Source organism: Mangifera indica, chromosome 18 (assembly GCF_011075055.1).
Source record: "Mangifera indica cultivar Alphonso chromosome 18, CATAS_Mindica_2.1, whole genome shotgun sequence".
Taxonomy (NCBI): Eukaryota; Viridiplantae; Streptophyta; class Magnoliopsida; order Sapindales; family Anacardiaceae; genus Mangifera; species Mangifera indica.
This window is the reverse complement of record NC_058154.1, coordinates 9,712,160-9,734,424: the sequence shown is the minus strand read 5'-3', so window position 1 is coordinate 9,734,424 and position 22,265 is coordinate 9,712,160. Positions and strand designations below refer to the sequence as shown.

At 34.3% G+C, this 22,265-nt stretch overlaps 4 protein-coding genes and 1 pseudogene across 5 annotated transcripts; 3 read left to right on the top strand and 2 right to left on the bottom strand.

Moving 5' to 3' along the window:
- The first annotated feature begins 153 nt into the window (after positions 1–153).
- Positions 154–3,049, top strand: LOC123202343 (squalene monooxygenase SE1-like). The gene is made up of 8 exons (XM_044618224.1): positions 154–393; positions 735–846; positions 1,161–1,335; positions 1,517–1,685; positions 1,778–1,996; positions 2,073–2,348; positions 2,437–2,715; positions 2,804–3,049. The coding sequence occupies exons 1-8, from the start codon at positions 154–156 to the stop codon at positions 2,912–2,914; spliced, it is 1,581 nt and encodes a 526-aa protein (XP_044474159.1). The 3' UTR covers positions 2,915–3,049.
- A 571-nt stretch (positions 3,050–3,620) lies between these two features.
- LOC123202182 lies at positions 3,621–5,587 on the bottom strand. The gene has a single exon (XM_044618003.1). It carries the CDS (start codon positions 5,526–5,528, stop codon positions 3,798–3,800), a length of 1,731 nt encoding a protein of 576 aa, XP_044473938.1. The 5' UTR covers positions 5,529–5,587; the 3' UTR covers positions 3,621–3,797.
- A 4,769-nt stretch (positions 5,588–10,356) lies between these two features.
- Positions 10,357–21,230, top strand: LOC123201850 (rab3 GTPase-activating protein non-catalytic subunit-like). 2 transcript variants are annotated; one of them, XM_044617416.1, is made up of 8 exons: positions 10,357–10,829; positions 10,913–11,050; positions 11,195–11,386; positions 11,616–11,677; positions 11,806–11,960; positions 12,643–12,791; positions 12,894–13,099; positions 20,971–21,230. In XM_044617416.1, exons 1-7 carry the CDS (start codon positions 10,461–10,463, stop codon positions 13,071–13,073), a joined length of 1,245 nt encoding a protein of 414 aa, XP_044473351.1. In that variant the 5' UTR covers positions 10,357–10,460; the 3' UTR covers positions 13,074–13,099; positions 20,971–21,230. The 2 variants fall into 2 exon arrangements, with proteins under 2 accessions (XP_044473351.1, XP_044473350.1); XM_044617415.1 differs by lacking the exon at positions 20,971–21,230 and adding an exon at positions 13,645–13,989 and having other exon boundaries at positions 10,358–10,829; positions 12,894–13,037.
- On the bottom strand, positions 14,771–16,861 carry LOC123201686 (peptide-N4-(N-acetyl-beta-glucosaminyl)asparagine amidase A-like). The gene has a single exon (XM_044617265.1). The coding sequence runs from the start codon at positions 16,859–16,861 to the stop codon at positions 15,035–15,037; it is 1,827 nt and encodes a 608-aa protein (XP_044473200.1). The 3' UTR covers positions 14,771–15,034.
- On the top strand, positions 18,272–21,776 carry LOC123201851 (annotated as a pseudogene).
- The last annotated feature ends 489 nt before the right edge of the window (positions 21,777–22,265 follow it).

Sequence of the window (22,265 nt, the reverse complement as noted above, 5' to 3'; positions counted from 1 at the left end):
AGAGGTAGCAAATATTATGTTATTGTCACTTTCATGCTGTAGTCTATAAAAGATTGACAATAACATGCACATAGCAAACACAAGCAAGAGAGAAAAGTAAATTTGCACCATTAAATCTCTGGTCTTTTCAATAGCATTCATCTATATCTGAAGATGGATTATCAGTTGATCATGATGTTTGGAGCCCTTGTTGCATCTGTCTTGGGGTTGCTTTTCTTGCAAAGTCTTAGAGGAAAGAAAAAGAGTGGAGATGCTTCAATGAATATTGAAAGAAATGAACGCTCGAAGAAATCAGAAAATGTAACACACCATTCCGAGGTTGCTGGAAGCACAGATGTAATTATTGTTGGTGCTGGAGTTGCAGGTTCAGCTCTAGCTTACACTCTTGCAAAGGTAATATACTCTGCAATGTGAAATTTGTTTTCTAATTATCAAAGACTAGGATTATTTTTCCATTTACCCTTTATTTCTGAGTTACATCTTTTGTTGGATTTCTTTAAAACACTGTCTGATTGTCAAGAAACATAAGAAGAAAAAGTAGAAAACATCTTTCATTTCCACCCTTTCTTGTCTATAATTAACTTCACTTAAATCTGTTTGTTGTTTTAGAAACAGCGGATGAGTTTCAGAAATGATGCAAAAGGATCACATAATTTTAACTTAAGAATATCATATCCATTCTTGTTTTGATTATGGAATCAGAACCTTGATTCAATTTCTTCCGATTGTTGCAGGATGGTCGCCGAGTGCATGTGATTGAAAGAGACTTAACTGAACCTGACAGAATTGTTGGTGAACTCCTACAACCAGGTGGCTACCTCAAGTTGGTACAGTTGGGTCTTGAAGGTAAGCACTAATTTAGCTATAGCACTGTATCACCCTTTTTTTTTTGGGGTCACCAAGACCCTACTCGAGTCGAAACGTTGTTTCAGGGTTTAACTAACTACACTGAACAGTTGAAACATTAGCTACATTAATGGGTAATTTAAAACTCTGTTCTTGTTATAACGTCAACAAGTTTTAAACTCAAACTTTTTCTGTTGAAGATTTCACATCTTTACCATTTAAGTTACCGTAGGGGATATAGAACAGTATCGTTGTCTTCTCTTATGGCTAAACACCTCTATACTAACCTTTGAAAAATTTTTATGTGACTACAGATTGTGTGAATACAATTGATGCACAAGAAGTTTTTGGATATGCTCTCTTCAAAGATGGAAAAAGCAATAAAGTATCTTATCCCTTAGAGAACTTCAATTCAGATATTTCTGGAAGAAGCTTTCACAATGGCCGTTTCATTCAAAGAATGAGAGAAAGAGCTGCCTCCCTATCCAAGTAAAGTTTTTCTCGACACAAATTGCTTCTTTGTTCTTACAAGTCGAAGCCTAATAAAGCCATTACAAATATCAGTAGTTCCTAAGGCTTAATTTTCTGCAAAGTTATCTTAAACTTTGATCTTTCAAAGTAATTTCATTACTAATATCTGGGTTTAAATCATTTTTCTTGTATTTTACAGTGTAAGTTTGGAACAAGGAACTGTAACATCTCTAATTGAAGAAGAGGGGACAGTTAAAGGGGTCACATACAGAAACAAGACAGGCCAAGAGCTGACAACATATGCTCCCCTCACTGTAGTATGTGACGGCTGCTGTTCAAACTTCCGCCGCTCTCTCAGCAAACCTAAGGTTAGTATTCTTCCCTTTTCATGATTCCGTTTATGGTTTCCACGTTTTCGTTTTTGTGTTTATCAAAGGGTGGGTACTCATCATTTTTGCAGGTTGAAATCCCATCCTGTTTTGTTGGTTTGATCCTGGAGAATTGTGAGCTTCCATACAAAAATCATGGGCATGTCATATTGGCAGATCCTGCGCCAATCTTGTTTTATCCAATTAGTAGTACTGAAATTCGCTGCCTAGTAGATGTACCAGGCCAGAAAGTACCATCCATTTCAAATGGTGAAATGAGAAATTATTTAACAACTGTGGTGGCTCCTCAGGTATATGTAATTTATTTGAGTTGTATCTGCTCAATTTGTTGTTTGATTTAACTACTAATGCATAAATATGCTTCAGATTCCTGGTGAACTTTGCTCTGCTTTCATGACTGCAATTGACAAAGGAAACATAAGAACAATGACTAATAGAAGCATGCCTGCTGCCCCGTCTCCAACTCCCGGTGCTCTTTTGTTGGGGGACTCATTCAATATGCGACATCCTCTGACTGGAGGAGGAATGACTGTGGCTTTAAATGATATTGTTGTCCTAAGGGATTTGCTCAGGCCTCTTGGCGATTTAAATGATGCAAGTGCCCTTTGCAAGCATCTTGAATCTTTCTACACCCTTCGTAAGGTAAGTAGAATTCATTGACTGAACATTCGACAATATTTATGCTTTGGTATTGATATTTATAGATCATTTACATGATTCTTGTTTGCAGCCAGTGGCATCTACAATAAATACATTGGCAGGTGCCCTCTATAAGGTTTTCTGTGCATCGTCTGATCCATCAAGAAATGAATTGCGTCAAGCATGTTTTGACTATTTGAGCCTTGGAGGTGGTTTCACGAATGGACCAATATCTATACTATCTGGTCTAAATCCTCGTCCACTCAGTTTGGTTAGCCATTTTTTTGCTGTTGCAATTTATGGCGTGGGACGTTTATTACTTCCCTTTCCATCGCCCAAACGTATGTTGATCGGTGTTAGATTGATTTTGGTATGTTTCTTTCTCCTGCTTCAAGGATTTGTCTATCTTTCAATGGTTCAACTTTTCTTTTCTAATATGTCAATTATGTTCTCTCCAGGATGCATCAAGTATAATATTCCCAATTATAAAAGCTGAAGGTGTAAAAGAGATGCTCTTCCCTGCAAGCATGCCAACAAATTACGCAGTTCAAGATCTATGCTTAAGTTAGATGAAGAAATGTGTGAATCATCAAACTATTTTTATTATATTTGTTCTAAAAATATGACAGAAAGTTTCAATTGAATTTAAACTAGTCATTCTTTGTACAATGTAAACTATTTATTAACATGCCTTTTACAATGGATCTACATTTTGTTACTTTCTGAACCTCTAAACAAACTTCTCGGAAAAGCACACAGTTCACATAAAATTTTACCAAGTGGATTAGATCCAAATCAAACTGAGTTTAAACTCATTTAACTTTTTTCAAAGTTGTTCGAATACTATTCGCTTGAAGAGAGCTAAACTTAAATTTGATTCAAATTCGAGTCAAACAGATCTTTAAACTCAATTCAAGATATAACTAAGCAAAAATAGACTAAAGCGACGTCGTTTATTATGGTACCATACATCATAATAGAGGTAAGTAATCCAAGTCCTACCTTTATTCTCAATCTTCCACCTCCAAGCTCCGGATCCAGCAATATTCCATTCTTTTCGCTCTCTCGCTATAATTTACGTAATTCTATATATTAAAAAATTTGAGAAACATCTCACAAGTTTTTTATAATTATATGTATTTAATATCTGTCAAGTTGATTTTGGCATTTGATTGTCGAAATTGCATTGTATAAATTCAAGAACTTTGCTAGTTTGAATCGTGAATTGGCGAAGGAACTTAGAGAAAGCCAGTTGAAGAATTGTGAAAACAATAATTATGAAGCAGAACGGAATCCAGTATTTCACTCGAGGTGATACACATAACAATGCCAATAAATCTGCATTCTACAAAGTAGATAAGCCCATTATACTGCCTAATGAACACCCAGATACACGTTCAAGGTGGCATCAAGGGGGACAAGGTTGGTTCAACATGGCAAAGATCCTTCATGTTAGTCTTCTTTTATACCAATCTCACCATCCAAAATTGCATGCCTTGTCAAAACAATTTCCTTCACAAGGTGTCTGTAAGTAAATAGCCTAACTGCTGCTCGCAAAAACAATTCCGGAGGAATTTTATTTTTCTTAATCCTTCTCCCATTTGGGCCATAACCGGCATTCTTCCATTCTTCAGGACTCACTTTGGCTCTCTTTCCCCACATTGCGGTTTCATCTCCATCTTCAATATTTTTCTTCTCCATTGCTTCCACAGACTCCATCAGTATTTCATCTCCATCTTCAATTTTTTCCTTCTCCATTGCTTCCATAGACTCCATCTGCTTCTTATACATTTTCGAAGTCATCTCCACACTTCGTCTTGCAAGCAACTCCATTCTTTCAGAATTATTCACTGCCTTTTTAAACTTTTCTTCCCAATACTCCTCGCTCTCCTCCGGATCGGATTCCTCTTCTTGAATTCCCAGTTCATCATCTCCAATTTCCATGTCCACAACTACATCATCCTGATCATCACCATCATCGTTGCCATCATTGTCACCATCATCCTCAATCCAATCCACAATCTCAGTCACACCAGCATTTTTACCACGACCACCATCCTCATCATCATCCGGAGCATCACAACCCAGCTCTTCCTCCTCCAATTTGGCCTTCCACTCTTTTGTATATGGATGCAACAAATGCACTGGATGATTCTCCAATAAAAACTCCAAACACCTAGACTTTCCCTCATCACTCAACTTCTCATACCCCTTCACCACATCATCCACAAAAGCCTTTGGACTCACCTTCACAATTTTACACAACCCACCAAAATAAGTACACATCTCGGCACTCCCATCCTCATTCCTCAACTCAAACAAAAATTTACCCTCCGTTTTTGGATCAAGAAACGGCACTAGAGCCCTAAAAAACCCATCTTGAGGCTCAAACCTACATTGAAAAACCGGCCTCTTAACATAAATTATATCAGGTCTCATCCAAGCCGCACAATCAGCAATTAAAGACCTGGATTTACTCTCCAATCTACCCATCAAACTCCACTTATCCAACCTCTGTTTCCCAGCTTCAAGCACAACTTCGGAAACCAAAGTCCACTGTTGCCACGGCTTTTCATTGACTCTCCATTTAGGATGTCTCACAAACACCCAAAAGTACCTAAACCCAACACTCTTGTCCATCGTCTTCATTCTTTTCCCAAAATCAATTGCCATTTCATGTTGTTCAATCCTGTCCCACTCTTCATGGTTTTTCACTTCCCCGTAAATCGTCACGCGTTCATCACAAAAACGACCACGAATTGGCTCCCCAACGACAACTCCGCGCCACGAGTAAGGCCCATATTCGCCGTACTTGTACCAATCATAAGGGTGACGGAGATTTGGGTCGTCTTTCTCCATGAAACGCACCATACGGTCGTAGCCAAGCCCGACCGCTTCAATCTCCTCTTCAGTGAAGTTATCGGGATGGGATCTGTTGGGGTCTTTTCGACGAAAAAAGGGATATTCTGCTAAGTTAACGGTTCTGAATTTTGGTCTGCGCTTACGCGGGCGGTAAGATCCATCTAGTCGCGGTGGTTTCTTGCTCCGACCGGCCATGGCCCGAATGTTTAAACGGGAAATTTGTGGAATTTTGCGGGAATTTATGCATTGCGATTTGGGGAAAAGAGAGAATGAAGGGTTTAGGGTTTTAGAGAAGGATAGGTCTTGGGGAAGCCGCAACATTTGGGATCCGGTGGTAACGATCTACCGCAAGGGATAAGGCTGTCTTTGGAATCGAAGGTTTATATTGGGTATTTATAGAAGTTAAATCGACATTTCCCACCCCAAAGTTCATTAAACAACATTTTTTTACAGTTAAAGAGGCTTCGCTTGAGGAAATATTTTATTATTAAAATTAAAAAATATTTCAAATATAGATTTTTTTTTAAGATTTATTAAATATAAATTATTATTATATTTGATTAAATAAAATTTAATAAATATTGATAAGCATAAATAATTATTATATTTAATTAGAAATAATAAAATAATATTAATATATTTTTTACTTAAATATCATTAAGTTTAATTATTCTAAAATATTTGTTATATTAATTGATATTATTTTTTTCTTAAAAATTAATAAATAAAGATATTATTATAATAAAATTAAAATTATTTTGATAATTTTTTAAATATTTAAAATAGAAATTTTAATCAGAGTATTATCTATCATATCACTCTTGGTAATAGAAAATTACAGAATCTTTTATTATTTATAAATCAAACAAAATGATATAAGTAATGAAAGATAGATTAACAGAATAATCTTTATTACTCTAAACCAAACGCTTCCAAAAGGTACATTTTTTACATTAATCAATTCAATTTATTAATAAAATCTGTTAACCCTTTTTTGGAAAAATTAATTAAGTTAACCTCAATTAACTTAATCGAAATGTAGTTAATTAATTTTTTAATGTTAAAGGAATATGATCAACAAATTGCACAATGATAAAAATGATCCCATAAAAAAGAGCCTTAATTCATTTCCAAGTTTGAAAAAATGCATTCTTACCCCCACGTACCAAAACGGAACTTGCATGCATACCAAAATAAAGAAATTCCACCACCTTTTGAGCAATATTTTGGCAACGAAAATTGCATCAAAAGTTGGTGAATCATTTTTTATCATGTTTAATAGCTTATAGTGTAGATATTTAAGCATTTTCGTGTAAATTGATAACGTTTTAGATGTTGGATTTGCCAAAATTAAAATTTTGAGAAATAGCTTGAATATGACGTGTTTTGGATGAAATTTGGTAATAGAGTTGTGTTAAAATAAGTGTAAAATTAGTGGTGATTCGATCACAATACGTGATTTGTAATCACCCACACAAAAATTGAAGAATTTATTGTCTTGAAAACAAATTTAAAGAATATAAACATTGAAGACTTTATTATAAATATTTATCTCGTATTTTTATATTAAAATTCTTCAAATTTATAGAAAACAGTTTTATAATTTGAAATATATTTTCGTTCCTTCATGAAATACTTATGTATTTAAAGAAAAAATATTAAAAATTATGAAATAAATATATTAAAATAATAAAACAAAAGAGAAATAATGAGAGATTAATACTAACGGATAACATGTGAGTTGATCTATACCCTAAGGTCGAGTATGAGTTTTAGAATTTATTATCCATATCACTTAACCCATTTTTGACTTGTATATGTTTTATTCACATTTGTATTAATCTGGTCCAACTCGTTCGTTTATTAGGTCTAGTTCTTGTAACATTCATCTCCCTCTCAATTATCTTGATGTCCTCAAAGTCACTACGCAAATACCTTTCTTCTCTCAATCTTTTCCTATTTCTTTTTATTTGTTGGTTGTGCAATCATTCTCATCTTGCTATGCACATCGTCACCATGACACTGACTCTCTTCAACCACATCTCCTCCAAGCCATCTCCATCAAGATCCATTAATGTTTAGTAGTTGTATTCATCCATTCCAAAGATATGGTTGTATAGGCTTTAACTATCAATTGTCTCCATCAGTTTCCTCTATTATCTATTGAGTTTTGATCGAGACTTCTTCAATTTTGACCATTTTGATTTACCTTGGTCTTGCCATATTGAACTTAGATTATGTTTCTATGTCGTAATTACGTTTGCTCCTTTTTAAATTTGTGTTAATCTCATCTCACATGCTTACTCGTCATGTTCTTCCCAATCATCAATGACCCAACAGAATGGAAGGAAAAGGATATAAAGTAGTTAAGATGAAACTATAATTTGTCCGCGTTATTAGAGGTATAAATAATATTAATCTTATTATATATTATCCAAAGTGGCAAAATAAATCTTCAACTGTTAAACAGTTGCCTTTGACAGATAATTGAGAAGATGGACTTTCTAAACTTAACTGATATAAATTTTTCATATCATCAAAATTCAAGTGGGACAAATTTATTTTGCCTATTTATAAATAACCATATATTGGATGGTTTTTCACATAATTAACCAAAAATCCAAACGCCATTGCCATTACTGTCATCACTTTCTATGAAAACTCAAATTTTCCCATTTTTAACCACTTGACAGAATCAAACTCCAAATGTAGAAATTTCATTTTTGAAAAAGCCAACCATTTACTATGTTTTATGGTTCGTAATTGAAGATTTATTGAGGATTTTGAAATTTTTTGGGTAATAAAAGTGTTTGAGAGAAGAATTCTATGCAAAATTATCGTTTTGATTTTGTGAAAGATCAATACTATATACATACTTTTTATATATAATTTAGATAAACAGATAATATGTCATTATATAATTAAATGTTATATTGTTTTTAATTCAAAATTATTCAATCACATAATGATACATCATCTGAATACTCAAATTTTATATCAAAAATATGTACGCATAGTTTAATTATTTGGAAATTATGCAAACCCTTTTTGAAATTACGATTTAAATAAATAAACATTATTATTTATTATAATTGAAAATCTAAACAAATGGAGCTAACATGTTTTTTTTTTAAAAGGGTTAAAACGATTTTTTACGGTAATTACTTGAAATCTCTAAGGTGGCGTAAAAATCATGCCAATTTACAAATATGGATTAATAAATTTCAATTGAAGCATTGTTAGTTAAATCTACTTTATTCTTTTTAAAACTTAAAATAATATTTACCATTGATGCAAAAATCAGTATCAATTATGAAAAGTATGCAAAATCAAAGGTATGATATTGAATAAATGAACAATGAATACGGTGATGAACACAATGATATTTTTAAGGTGGTTTGCCTTGCTACTTGAAACTTACGACTACCATTATATTATTTCTTATTCGATCCAAAATTCAACATAATAAATAGTGCACAAAAGAAGTGTCATCCTTTTAACTATGTACAATCAAATATTTAAAAGATAAGAGGAAAAAGATAATAGTGTAATTACATAGACACACATAAATCTTAATACATTGAATTTAGACATCAAATAAATTTTGTTAATCATATTATCGGGTGAAAATATGACATAATTGTTATCCCATGAAAAGAGGGGATAGAGATGGAACGTGATTAAACGAATCTTGGAACTATCTTTATATTTGTCTTTCATAGTGCTTTTGGAGGCCTCTACACACATTCTAAGTAGATATATAAGAAAGAGACGTGTCTAGCATCTTTTGTGTAGACAATGTGTCTAGTTGTTGGATGTTTCTCGCTTAACTGGTTGTTGTTTTGTTGCTTGTTTGACTACTCACTTGCGTATGTTGTGGCTAAACACTTATTTGGTTTGACTCTAGTTGCTAAAAACCCTCAAAATATGTATATATACACACAGGTGCACGTGAGTTTGGTTTGGTTATTGCCAAGTTGAGCTCGAGCACCAATTTTGTACTTAAAAGGTCAAGTTAGTAATCCACAATAGCCCTTCTTAAGGCGAATTTGAGTTGAATTCAAATCGACAATTCTCATCTTGAAATCAAATTTGCAACTCTTGAGCTTTTGCTCGAGTATGTATCCTCAAACTTGAAGTCAATCTTGTATTCATCTTATTTGGCCGAACTTAAATCTAAGTTGAGCTAGATTGAAGCTCTATAAACTAATATAGGTCAAATGAGTATTTTTCACCCAAGGTTTGATAAAATAACAATTCAAAAAAGTTATTTTTCTATCTATCTGTCAAAGTTAGTTTTTAATTTTAATAGTAAAAGGGTTTTTATATCATTTTGTCTAAATATTATAATAAATATGAAATTAGTTGTTATTTTGTCCTCAATGTTTAAAAATTATAATAACATCCATATCAAAACTAAATTGTGAACAATATTATGTAGGTGTAAATATTAGTTTATAAAACTTACTAGGGCAAATAAACGTTTTCCTATCTTATTTTGAAAATTCTATTCACCCCCTTATATTTTGAAATTTTTTTTATAACCCCAATAGTTTGTAATGTGATTTACACCCTAATTTATTACATTCTATCCATTTATTTAGAGTGTAACTATTATTTTTGAAACTATCAAATAGTATATTAAAATTTTAAAAAACCTATAAATATTTTTGAATTTATAAAACTCCCTAAAAATTTTTTCATGCCCCTAACATTTTCAAAAATTATAATTCATCTTATATGTACAATTATTAGTCATCAACACTCCAATTTATAATTAATATTAAAGTAATATTATATATATCCACTTTAGATATACAAATATGTATACTCTTATATATGTTATATACACAAATATGATATATATGTGTAGCAAAAATGAGTATACATAATTTTATTGTTAATATAAATTAAGAGTATAAAAATTATTAAATAAAAAATTGAGAGCAAATCTTTATTTAGCTTAAGAATTTGTTTGGTTTTGTAATAAAAAAAATTTAATTAAGTTTTTAAAAATAAATTTAACAAACGGTGAGATAATGGTTTCTTCAAACTTACAGGTGGCATTCTGTTATGTTGTCAAACCTTCAGTGGGACATTGTGATTTAGCTGTTAATACACGGAGACAAAACGATGCCAAGCTTCACCCTCCAACTTCCGCTTTTGTTCTGACCAGAGTCACTTTTGCTTTCTGTTCGTTAACTTTCCTCGGACTTCTTCTTTCACCGATCCGAAATCCAATGTCGTGAAATTATGGAAACGACGCCGAAAATGTCCAAACGAAGCTGCACAACCGACGTTGGCTCCATCGCCTACGCCGATCTGAGCCACCTGGGCGCCGGCAAGGAGGGCTGGTTGGCGAACGACCCCAACCTTCTCTGCGCCTTGGACACTCACTCCGTTGCTCTCTCCAACAAATTTCTTATTCTCATTATCAACTGGGCCAACCCGAATGATTCCGGACTCCGAACCAAGATCCGACCTGAGCTTTCCCCGATAGAGGCCGAGTACATAACGGCCATAGAGTGGTTGGTGTTCGACGAAATTAGAGTGATTGCTGTTGGAACTTCAAAAGGGTACCTGTTGATCTTTGATTTGAATGGCGATTTGGTTCACAAACAGGTAAGTGGTCATATTTATTTTTTCACAAGAACGTGTTATGATTACAGTGTATGAAATTGTTGATCAAAGTGGTGATTTTGCAGTTGGTTTATTCTGGGCGGATTTTGAAGTTGAGGGCTCGTGGAACTAAGAGTGGTTTGACTCATGATTCGCCTTCTAGAGAGGAGGTTTGTATTGTTATGCCCGGCGTAATTGCGCGGTTTGATGGCTCTGATATTCAGGTAATTGTTTAATTTTGAGTTCAAAACCTATTCTTTTGAGGTGGATTAATGAAAATTTTAGTTCTTGTGATTAAGTTTATTTCAGTTTAAGCCTTTAGGGAAGTTAGGCATGGTGTATAACAGTTATGTATTGCTGGATTGTAGAGAATGCTGCAAAAGTGGTTTGAAGAAACAAATTCTAACTTTTGGGATCAGAATCCGAGACAGCGAGATTTGGAGGATTTGGGGAATTCATCTGAGAGATTGCCTTATCAATTGTGGAATGTCAACAAGTATGGGTCATGCGCTGATGCAGCTATTACTGGGGTAATGCCTCCACCGCTGATGGAATCACAGGTGACTATTGGTTTGCTTAATTCTATTTACTCAAGGATAGTTTGGTTGAAATGTACGCCAGTTTGTTTGGTCAGCACTGTAACAATGAAAAATGTTGTTGTAGTAATGCCATGTTTCCTTTTGACCTCGTGCACATGCAATGATATTTCTAGTAGTTTGCCCACTAAATGATGGAAACTTTCTGAACTTATTCTGGTATTTGAATTCAGCTGCTTTTATTGTTGGGCAGTCAAGTCAACGATATTACTGTGCAGTCACTGTTGGAGATGATGCTGTGATTTCAGCATTTAGGTTAGTGTATGGTTGGATTTCTCTATATTTTTTGTGTTTCTGTGAATCTGTAGTATAGAACTCTACTTTCATTTTGTTTTGTGCCTTCATGTATTCTTTTGACCAACTGTTGTTACATTCTGTTAAAGACTTTCAGAAGATAGAAGCAAGTCTTTAGTTGGAGCTATTTTATCAAAAGTTGTGCCTGTAACTTTTTCGACAATTGCTTCTTTTTCCAAGATCATTTGGAGGAGTGACAATTCGCCAACAAAGGCAGAACCAAAGCCACAGCCATTTGCTCGAGGTGAAGCTAAATTTATATCTTTTATTTGTTTCTTATTTTAAGAAATTTAGTAATAATTCTTTTTTTCCAGTGCATGTTATTTTTTATGGTGTTTTCTGTCCACATGTCAGATTCACACATTTCTTTTATGTGCTTGTTATTGCTGAATCTTAGCTTTATGAAAGCCTGTTTTTGTATTCTTAGTTCTCTCTCTTTTGTTTTCTCTATTAGTAGTGTTTTTCTATTCCATTTTCACTGTAAATCCTATGAATACCAATTTTTTGACCCCAAGTGATATTGCGTTGATTGATTGGTGCTGTATGAATGATGAAATGAGCTGGGAGTGGTATGGCATAATTGACTGATAGCACATCACTTGAGAAATAAAAGTATGTTTACAAATCTGGAAAATATAGCAACCTTTGCATTGTATTTTTTACATTATGGCATTTGTTTCTGGAAAAATATAATATTGAGGTTTGTCTGGTGAATGAAAATTCTTCAAGGGTCCTAAATAGACAAATAGAGCATACAAGAGCTCCCTTGTAATTTTTTCATATAATTTAGTTACTCTAGTATCATACAAATACAATTACTTGCTTGTACAAATGTAGTTATGAAGCTTTGTTAAATTTATTTACATTTTATTTTCATTTTACTAAACACAATTGGCTTAGTAGTTAGCACCAATGATTTGCTGCAGCTTCCCCTTTGACATGTTTGAAAGATCATCCTAGAAAGGGTGAAAGGCTCACACTATCACCTAGTGGTACATTAGCTGCCATAACAGATTCACTGGGTCGAATATTGCTTTTAGACACTCAGGCACTTGTAGTTGTGCGCTTGTGGAAGGTTCTCTCTAAACATTCAAGAATTTCCTTTTTCTTTTTGTACTATTGTTTTGATTTCCTATTAGAAAGGCTATTTCTTTTAACCACAGACTTGTGTTATCAGGGTTATCGTGATGCTAGTTGTGTATTTATGGAGATGTTAGTAAAAAAAGATACATTATCATCAAGTTCTGCATATCATGTTCCAGAGAAGAGTGATTATTGCCTTTGTTTAGCTATTCATGCACCCAGAAAAGGAATTATTGAGGTACATTCAGTTCCCACCCCTTTCTTTGTGTCTTGATGGACGCACGTTTTTCATGCACTTAGGTTTTAAGGATGCTTACTCTTACATCGGTCCTCTTTCAACTTTGTTCTTGAGGACACTTAGGTTTTAAGGATGCTTACTCTTACGTCAGTCCTCTTTCAACTTTGTTATTGAGGACACGGGAATTATCTGACAGCAAATTATCACTTCTTAATCTCTTAATCTTTCATTTTTGGTTGTCCAAATGGCTAGATTCTGATTTGATATAAGCCATGCCCTAGTCCAGTTACCTTTTTCGGATTTTGGTCTAGTTGGCATTTATGATAAAAAATTGTAATATCTTGTAAATTTTCCATATCTAAAACTGATGAAAAATTGGAGATTTATTGATTTTTTTCATAGAAAACTTAGATGTTTTCTGGCAAACAACTGATGATGTTTTTGTTACTAAATAAAATAATCTGTAATCTAGCCATTTTTTTCTCGGTGGTCGTCATTTGACAATGTTATTCTAACATTATTATCTTCAGTACATCACTTCAATCATAGTTTAGGGATTTTTCTGTTAAATCCTATTTATAGTTATACACTGTGCAAATCATTGCAGGTCTGGCAGATGAGAACGGGGCCACGTCTCTTAACAATTCAGTGTGCCAAAGGTAGCAAAATTCTTCAACCCTCCTATAGGTTTCAATCGTCAATGACCTCTTCTCCCTATGCCCCTCTGGAAGTTTTCTTGTTAAATGGAGATTCTGGTCAATTGTCGGTTCTGAATCCAACCCTTAATTAAGTTATTAAAGAACTACATTCTTTGTTGCCAATTTCCTTTTATAAAATGATATATAACTCTGATTGCACTTCACTTTGTCAAAATCTGAATTGTTTTGTTTGATGTATAAATATTTAAGAATGCTTTGTGGTATTGAATCTTTAAATCTCTCTGTTGCTGTTACTCCAATTTATCAATGATATAGAATCCTAGCCGTAAAACTGAATACCAAAATAACTCCGTTCATGTTGAAATATTGACTTAAATTTTCCATCATGAGGAAACCACGAATATTTATACGTCTTGTGAAGAAAAGTGGAAAACAATATTTTGGTTTTCTTCAATGTTTTTAGAAATAAACTTCTAAATAAGCACTTTCTATGTTCAAGTCTCCTCTAACCTGGCCTGTTCTAGTTAGCAGAGAATGAACTTTTCCCATAACAATCTGCAAAATGCTACGGTTTTAACAAAGACAGGTAACCCTTGCTGTCTTTTACGGTACTATGTTTTTCTGCCATTTCTGGGACCGTGGTGTTGATAGCCAAAACCCGAAAACTTTTATGGTGCTCTTGAAAGATGTTCTGCAGAATTATTTTCTGCAGCTAGAAATTCAGCCTTGTCTTTAGAATAGAGCGTGCATACTACCTAAGGTAGTGAATAGAGTATGCAGAATTATTTTCTGCAGTTTGATCCGTTTAAGAATGGCAATGTTAATCCTACCAGCCAGTCAATATGGGTAAAGCATATGTAGGCTTGCATATTGCATAGCTTTAATTCTGGTTTTTGTCAAAATGATGGAACCTTTACCGCATTTTTTACATTTTTTTTTTTTTTTTGTTGCAAGTAATTTAGCTACAAGTTAACTCTTTGTTCATGCAACTTCCACTGGTAATATTGCTCTTAAAACTGTGGCTCATGATACTCAAAACACCAACACCAGATCCCATTATGAACATTCAAAAAATTGCAATGTAGTTCACTCTCATAACAATTTATCATTCTGGGAAAAATAAAGAAGATATTCAATTTGAGCACATAGTTGAAAAAGCCAACACAAAACTATTCAAAAAGCCGATATGTTCATAATAAAAATATAACACCCTACACTCGCTTAACCAAAAAATTAAAAAAACACCCTACAATTTTATTTGTTGCAGTTATATCTAAGAACCCTCTGAAAACCTAAGCAAAGGAGCACCTCTATGAAGAAACTGATGAAAGAGCCATTCTAGCTGGAAGAAGGTGGTAGTTTTGACGACCCAAAACTGAACTCAGACAAATTTCTTTGATTGCAATCGTGTCCAACCTTATCATGAAGAATGGTGTAGTTTGAGCTGCTTATATTCCTAAAATAACAGAAGTTTCCACTACTATATTGGTACAATTGCTGTGTACTGCCCACTCCACTGTTTATCAAGTGGTCCTTCACAAACATGACCGCCTGTCCATTCTGCAAGCTATTGAGAGTGCTGCCGGAGAATCCATTGCCTGCCTTCTCAGATTTCTTCTCATGAAATCCCAAACTGACATTTGCAACAGCCAAGTAAACTCCATTCCCTTGATCTGAAGTATCTGAGTACATGTTTAAGGAGAACATCTTAGATGACTCGGCCGAGTGGACATTAGAGGACAATGTATTTGCTGAAATCCTGTCATTAAAATGGATTGTCTGATTCACCATCTGCAAATCAGCTCTTTTGCCCATGATCATTGAGTTACTGAAACTAAAGTCTTGAACAAAACTAGTTGTAATTGTTCCCCAAGATGACTTAACCCATCCGGTCGAGGATACTGCCCTGCTTACATCCATTGAGAATGATCCATCTACCCCTGAATGACTCGACATGTAATTAAAATTAAAAGGTGCGGCCTCAAGTTGCAAAAGCTTCCCCTCAGTTTTCATGGAATCGCTATCCAACCAAAGATGCAAATTAGCATCTATGTACCATACATTCAAAGCATTGCTAACACTAAACCCAATTCTATGAGTCTCTCCATCCAATATATTCCCCAAAAATGGAGTGATTTCGATATCATATGTAGGAAGATTGAATGAACCAATACCGGTAATAGGCCTCCACAACAGAGGATTAATCCCTCCTGTGTATACAACAGTAAAAGGCCAAACTGCACCAACTACCTGACCGTCAAGAGTCACCACAACCTCCCTAAAAGGGCCATTTCCAGAATGATCAGTCAGATGGTTTATAGCAATGTAATCATTCGGAAGATTTGCATACCAAAATTCATCATTCTCATGAAAAGAAACATACACCTCCAGCACAGCCCTATACACATACTGAGGAATCTTGAATTCCTTCGCCTGAACATCATTTGAATTCTCAATTTCGAACCACAACCCATTATTCCCAGGGAAATCTTTTGAAATGGGCAAAATCAAATCAGCCATAGGACTATACCCAGATTTGGAATTATCCTTCAAAACATGTTTATTCCTATGAGAACCCTCTTCAGCAGGATGAAAATGCATAGTTATATCCACATGATATACACCAGTCTGAGTTTCATCAACAGCATTACCCAAGAAAACAGCAAAAGTTTGAGTTTCGTTCTTAAGAAGCAATGAATGATACCTAGTGATATCTTTCTCAACACTCCACTCAATACCAGTAGCCCTTGGCTCAGCCGTACAACTTCTTAAAAGCTCCACCCCACCTAACCAAACCCCGAAAATGCGGTCAAACTGCCTTCCTTTGCTCGTGGCCTTCAATTCCAGGAAGATGGAGGAGAACTCCCGGGCAGAACAATGAGTTGGACGGGTGTAGTTAGCAGTGACAGGTGGTCTCCCTAATGTGTAGCCGAAGTCATAGCTGAGGATATGATGTGAACAAGGTCTGGTTTTTGGATGATTAATGGGCCTGGTTACTTCAAAATAAGTAGTTGGCGGGGTGTCACTGAGGGAGGCAGTGAGGAGTTGTGAATCGTAGAGATCATTTGAGGCCTTCTGAAAAAGGGATTTTGTCTTGTGGAGATTGGCTGAAGCAAAAAGAAAACAAGGGAAGAGGAGGAAAAGAATGAAGTGAAAGGAAGCCATTAATGGCAATGGCAGATGAACTTGGGAGGGATTTGGTTTCGATTTGAAGCGGTTGAGTTAGAACCTTAAATAGCTATTGATTTTTGAGTTTAAGTAGTAATTAAATCCTATAAGAGAGAGTAATATGTTAGTAGACATAATTATATTCAGAGTGAAACTCTTTTAATATCCGTTTTCCTCTCTAAAATAGAACTACAATTTAAGAATGTCCTTCCATGCTTGTATGCTTATGGATAACTATGAACAACAAGCTTTTAAATTTGTTTTAAGATATGTTTAACGACTTTTTGTTGATCTTGATAACTAGAATCTTCATTAATATGAAAGTCAAATGACTTTTAAATTACACATATAGTTAACTGAGATTTTGTCATTTCCTTCAACGGTGCAAAGGGCTTGCTCTGTTTCTTCAAAATTTGGTGAATTTATGAATGCAGAATTTTGGCCAAAACCCAAACTCCTATCCATTAAATTTCAAAAATTCAAATACCCACCCATCAGTTGTTAAAGTTAATAAAATCTATTAAATCTAAGAGTATAATTATCATTTAAACAGTAATATTAAATAAAATAAAATTTTATCCCATTCCCTCATTTTAGTTTTAAAAACTCATAATTATTTTCCGGCATAACTTTTGAAAGGTTACATCCCCCCCCTAGGGTTTTATAAAATATTACTTTATAAAACTTACTAGGGCAAATAAATGTTTTCCTATCTTATTTTGAAAACTCTCTATTCACCCCCTTATATTTTGAAATTGTTTTTATAACCCGAATAGTTTGTAATGTGATTTACACCCTAATCTATTACATTCTATCCATTTATTTAGAACATAATTATTATTTTTGAAACTATCAAATAGTATATTAAAATTTAAAAAATTTTAAAAACCTATAAATACTTTTGAATTTCTAAAAGCCCCTAAAAATTTTTTCATGCCCCATAACATTTTCAAAAATTATAATTCATCTTATATGTGCAATTATTATCATCAACACTCCAATTTATAATTAATATCAAAGTAATGTTATATGCATTCATTTTAGATACAAAAATATATATAAACTTACATATGTTATATACACAAATATGACACATATATGTAGCAAAAGTGGGTATTCATGATTTTATTGTTAACATAAATTAAGAGTATAAAAATTATTAAATAAAAAATTGAGAGCAAATCTTTATTTAGCTTAAGAATTTGTTTGGCTTTGTAATAATTTTATAAAAATTTTAATTAAATTTTTAAAAATAAATTTAACAAACGGTGAGATAATGGTTTCTTCAAACTTATAGGTGGCATTCTGTTATTTAGCTGTTAATACACGGAGACAAAACGATGCCGTTTGGTGAAACTTCACCCTCCAACTTCCGCTTTTGTTCTGACCAGAGTCAATTTTTCTTTCTGTTCGTTAACTTTCCTCGGACTTCTTCTTTCACCGATCCGAAATCCAATGTCGTGAAATTATGGAAACGACGCCGAAAATGTCGAAACGAAGCTGCACAACCGACGTTGGCTCCATCGCCTACGCCGATCTGAGCCACCTGGGCGCCGGCAAGGAGGGCTGGTTGGCGAACGACCCCAACCTTCTCTGCGCCTTGGACACTCACTCCGTTGCTCTCTCCAACAAATTTCTTATTCTCATTATCAACTGGGCCAACCCCAATGATTCCGGACTCCGAACCAAGATCCGACCTGAGCTTTCCCCGATAGAGGCCGAGTACATAACTGCCATAGAGTGGTTGGTGTTCGACGAAATTAGAGTGATTGCTGTTGGAACTTCAAAAGGGTACCTGTTGATCTTTGATTTGAATGGCGATTTGGTTCACAAACAGGTAAGTGGTCATATTTATTTTTTCACAAGAACGTGTTCTGATTACAGTGTATGAAATTGTTGATCAAAGTGGTGATTTTGCAGTTGGTTTATTCTGGGCGGATTTTGAAGTTGAGGGCTTGTGGAACTAAGAGTGGTTTGACTCATGATTCGCCTTCTGCAGAAGAGGTTCGTATTGTTATGCCCGGCGTAATTGCGCGGTTTGATGGCTCTGATATTCAGGTAATTGTTTAATTTTGAGTTCAAAACCTATTCTTTTGAGGTGGATTAATGAAAATTTTAGTTCTTGTGATTAAGTTTATTTCAGTTTAAGCCTTTAGGGAAGTTAGGCATGGTGTATAACAGTTATGCATTGCTGGATTGTAGAGAATGCTGCAAAAGTGGTTTGAAGAAACAAATTCTAACTTTTGGGATCAGAATCCGAGACAGCGAGATTTGGAGGATTTGGGGAATTCATCTGAGAGATTGCCTTATCAATTGTGGAATGTCAACAAGTATGGGTCATGCGCTGATGCAGCTATTACTGGGGTAATGCCTCCACCATTGATGGAATCACAGGTGACTATTGGTTTGCTTAATTCTATTTACTCAAGGATAGTTTGGTTGAAATGTATGCCAGTTTGTTTGGTCAGCACTGTAACAATGAAAAACGTTGTTGTAGTAATGCCATGTTTCCTTTTGACCTCGTGCACATGCAATGATATTTCTAGTAGTTTGCCCACTAAATGATGGAAACTTTCTGAACTTATTCTGGTATTTGAATTCAGCTGCTTTTATTGTTGGGCAGCCAAGTCAACGATATTACTGTGCAGTCACTGTTGGAGATAATGCTGTGATTTCAGCATTTAGGTTAGTGTATGGTTGGATTTCTCTATATTTTTTGTGTTTCTGTGAGTCTGTAGTATAGAACTCTATTTTCATTATGTTATGTGCCTTCATGTATTCTTTTGACCAACTGTTGTTACATTCTGTTAAAGACTTTCAGAAGATAGAAGCAAGTCTTTAGTTGGAGCTATTTTATCAAAAGTTGTGCCTGTAACTTTTTCGACAATTGCTTCTTTTTCCAAGATCATTTGGAGGAGTGACAATTCGCCAACAAAGACAGAACCAAAGCCACAGCCATTTGCTCGAGGTGAAGCTAAATTTATATCTTTTATTTGTTTCTTATTTTAAGAAATTTAGTAATATTTCTTTTTTTCCAGTGCATGTTATTTTTTATGGTGTTTTCTGTCCACATGTCAGATTCACACATTTCTTTTATGTGCTTATTATTGCTGTATCTTAGCTTTATGAAAGCCTGTTTTTGTATTCTTAGTTCTCTCTCTTTTGTTTTCTCTATTCGTAGTGTTTTTCTATTCCATTTTCACTGTAAATCCTATGTATACCAATTTTTTGACCCCAAGTGATATTGCGTTGATTGATTGGTGCTGTATGAATGATGAAATGAGCTGGCAGTTGTATGGCATAATTGACTGATAGCACATCACTTGAGAAATAAAAGTCTGTTTACGAATTGGAAAATATAGCAACCTTTGCATTGTTTTTTTTACATTATGGCATTTGTTTCTGGAAAAATATAATATTGAGGTTTGTATGGTGAATGAAAATTCTTCAAGGGTCCTAAATAGACAAATAGAGCATACAAAAGCTCCCTTGTAATTTTTTCATATAATTTAGTTACTCTAGTATCATACAAATACAATTACTTGCTTGTACAAATGTAGTTATGAAGCTTTGTTAAATTTATTTACATTTTATTTTCATTTTACCGAACACAATTGGCTTAGTAGTTAGCACCAATGATTTGCTGCAGCTTCCCCTTTGACATGTTTGAAAGATCATCCTAGAAAGGGTGAAAGGCTCACGCTATAACCTAGTGGTACATTAGCTGCCATAACAGATTCACTGGGTCGAATATTGCTTTTAGACACTCAGGCACTTGTAGTTGTGCGCTTGTGGAAGGTTCTCTCTGAACATTCAAGAATTTCCTTTTTCTTTTTGTACTATTGTTTTGATTTCCTATTAGAAAGGCTGTTTCTTTTAACCACAGACTCGTTTTATCAGGGCTATCGTGATGCTAGTTGTGTATTTATGGAGATGTTAGTCAAAAAAGATACATTATCATCAAGTTCTGCATATCATGTTCCAGAGAAGAGTGATTATTGCCTTTGTTTGGCTATTCATGCACCCAGAAAAGGAATTATTGAGGTACATTCAGTTCCCACCCCTTTCTTTGTGCCTGGATGGATGCACGTTTTTCATGCACTTAGGTTTTAAGGATGCTTACTCTTACGTCAGTCCTCTTTCGACTTTGTTCTTGAGGACACGAGAATTATCTGACAGCAAATTATCACTTCTTAATCTCTCAATCTTTCATTTTTGGTTGTCCAAATGGCTAGATTCTGATTTGATATAAGCCATGCCCTAGCCCAGTCACCTTTTTCGGATTTTGGTCTAGTTGGCATTTATGATAAAAAATTGTAATATCTTGTAAATTTTCCATATCTAAAACTGATGAAAAATTGGAGATTTATCGATTTTTTTTCATAGGAAACTTAGATGTTTTCTGGCTAACAACTAATGATGTTTTTGTTACTAATTAAAATAATCTGTAATCTAGCCATTTTTTTCTCAATGGTTGTCATTTGACAATGTTATTCTAACGTTATTATCTTCGATACATCACTTCAATCATAGTTTAGGGATTTTTCAGTTAAATCCTATTTATAGTTATACACTGTGCAAATCATTGCAGGTCTGGCAGATGAGAACAGGGCCACATCTCTTAACAATTCAGTGTGCCAAAGGTAGCAAAATTCTTCAACCCTCCTATAGGTTTCAATCGTCAATGACCTCTTCTCCCTATGCCCCTCTGGAAGTTTTCTTGTTAAATGGAGATTCTGGTCAATTGTCGGTTCTGAATCCAACCCTTAATTAAGTTATTAAAGAACTACATTCTTTGTTGCCAATTTCCTTTTATAAAATGATATATAACTCTGATTGCACTTCACTTTGTCAAAATCTGAATTGTTTTGTTTGATGTATAAAATCTTTAAGAATGCTTTGTGGTATTGAATCTTTAAATCTCTCCGTTGCTGTTACTCCAATTTCTCAATGATATAGAATCCTAGCCGTAAAACTGAATACCAAAATAACTCTGTTCATGTTGAAATATTGACTTAACTTTTCCATCATGAGGAAACCACGAATATTTATACGTCTTGTGAAGAAAAGTGGAAAACAATATTTTGGTTTTCTTCAATGTTTTTAGAATTAAATTTCTGAGTACTTTCTATGTTCAAGTCTCCTCTAACCTGGCCTCCTGTAGTTAGCAGAGAATAAACTTTTCCCATAACAATCTGCAAAATGCTACGGTTTTAACAAAGACAGGTAACTCTTGCTGTCTTTTACGGTACTATGTTTTTCTGCCATTTCTGGGACCGTGGTGTTGATAGCCAAAACCTGAAAACTTTTATGGTGCTCTTGAAAGATGTTCTGCAGAATTATTTTCTGCAGCTAGAAATTCAGCCATGTCGTTAGAATAGAGCGTGCATACTACCTAAGG

Excerpts from the sequence above, each read along its gene's own strand:
- LOC123202343 (XM_044618224.1), top strand. The coding sequence starts at position 154 with ATGGATTATCAGTTGATCATGATGTTTGGAGCCCTTGTTGCATCTGTC. Across the intron at positions 394-734 it reads TAGCTTACACTCTTGCAAAG|GATGGTCGCCGAGTGCATGT; the intron begins GTAATATACTCT and ends CGATTGTTGCAG. Across the intron at positions 2,349-2,436 it reads CTTTCTACACCCTTCGTAAG|CCAGTGGCATCTACAATAAA; the intron begins GTAAGTAGAATT and ends TCTTGTTTGCAG.
- LOC123202182 (XM_044618003.1), bottom strand. The coding sequence starts at position 5,528 with ATGTTGCGGCTTCCCCAAGACCTATCCTTCTCTAAAACCCTAAACCCT.
- LOC123201850 (XM_044617415.1), top strand. The coding sequence starts at position 10,461 with ATGGAAACGACGCCGAAAATGTCCAAACGAAGCTGCACAACCGACGTT. Across the intron at positions 11,051-11,194 it reads TTGATGGCTCTGATATTCAG|AGAATGCTGCAAAAGTGGTT; the intron begins GTAATTGTTTAA and ends GCTGGATTGTAG. Across the intron at positions 11,387-11,615 it reads CACCGCTGATGGAATCACAG|TCAAGTCAACGATATTACTG; the intron begins GTGACTATTGGT and ends ATTGTTGGGCAG.
- LOC123201686 (XM_044617265.1), bottom strand. The coding sequence starts at position 16,861 with ATGGCTTCCTTTCACTTCATTCTTTTCCTCCTCTTCCCTTGTTTTCTT.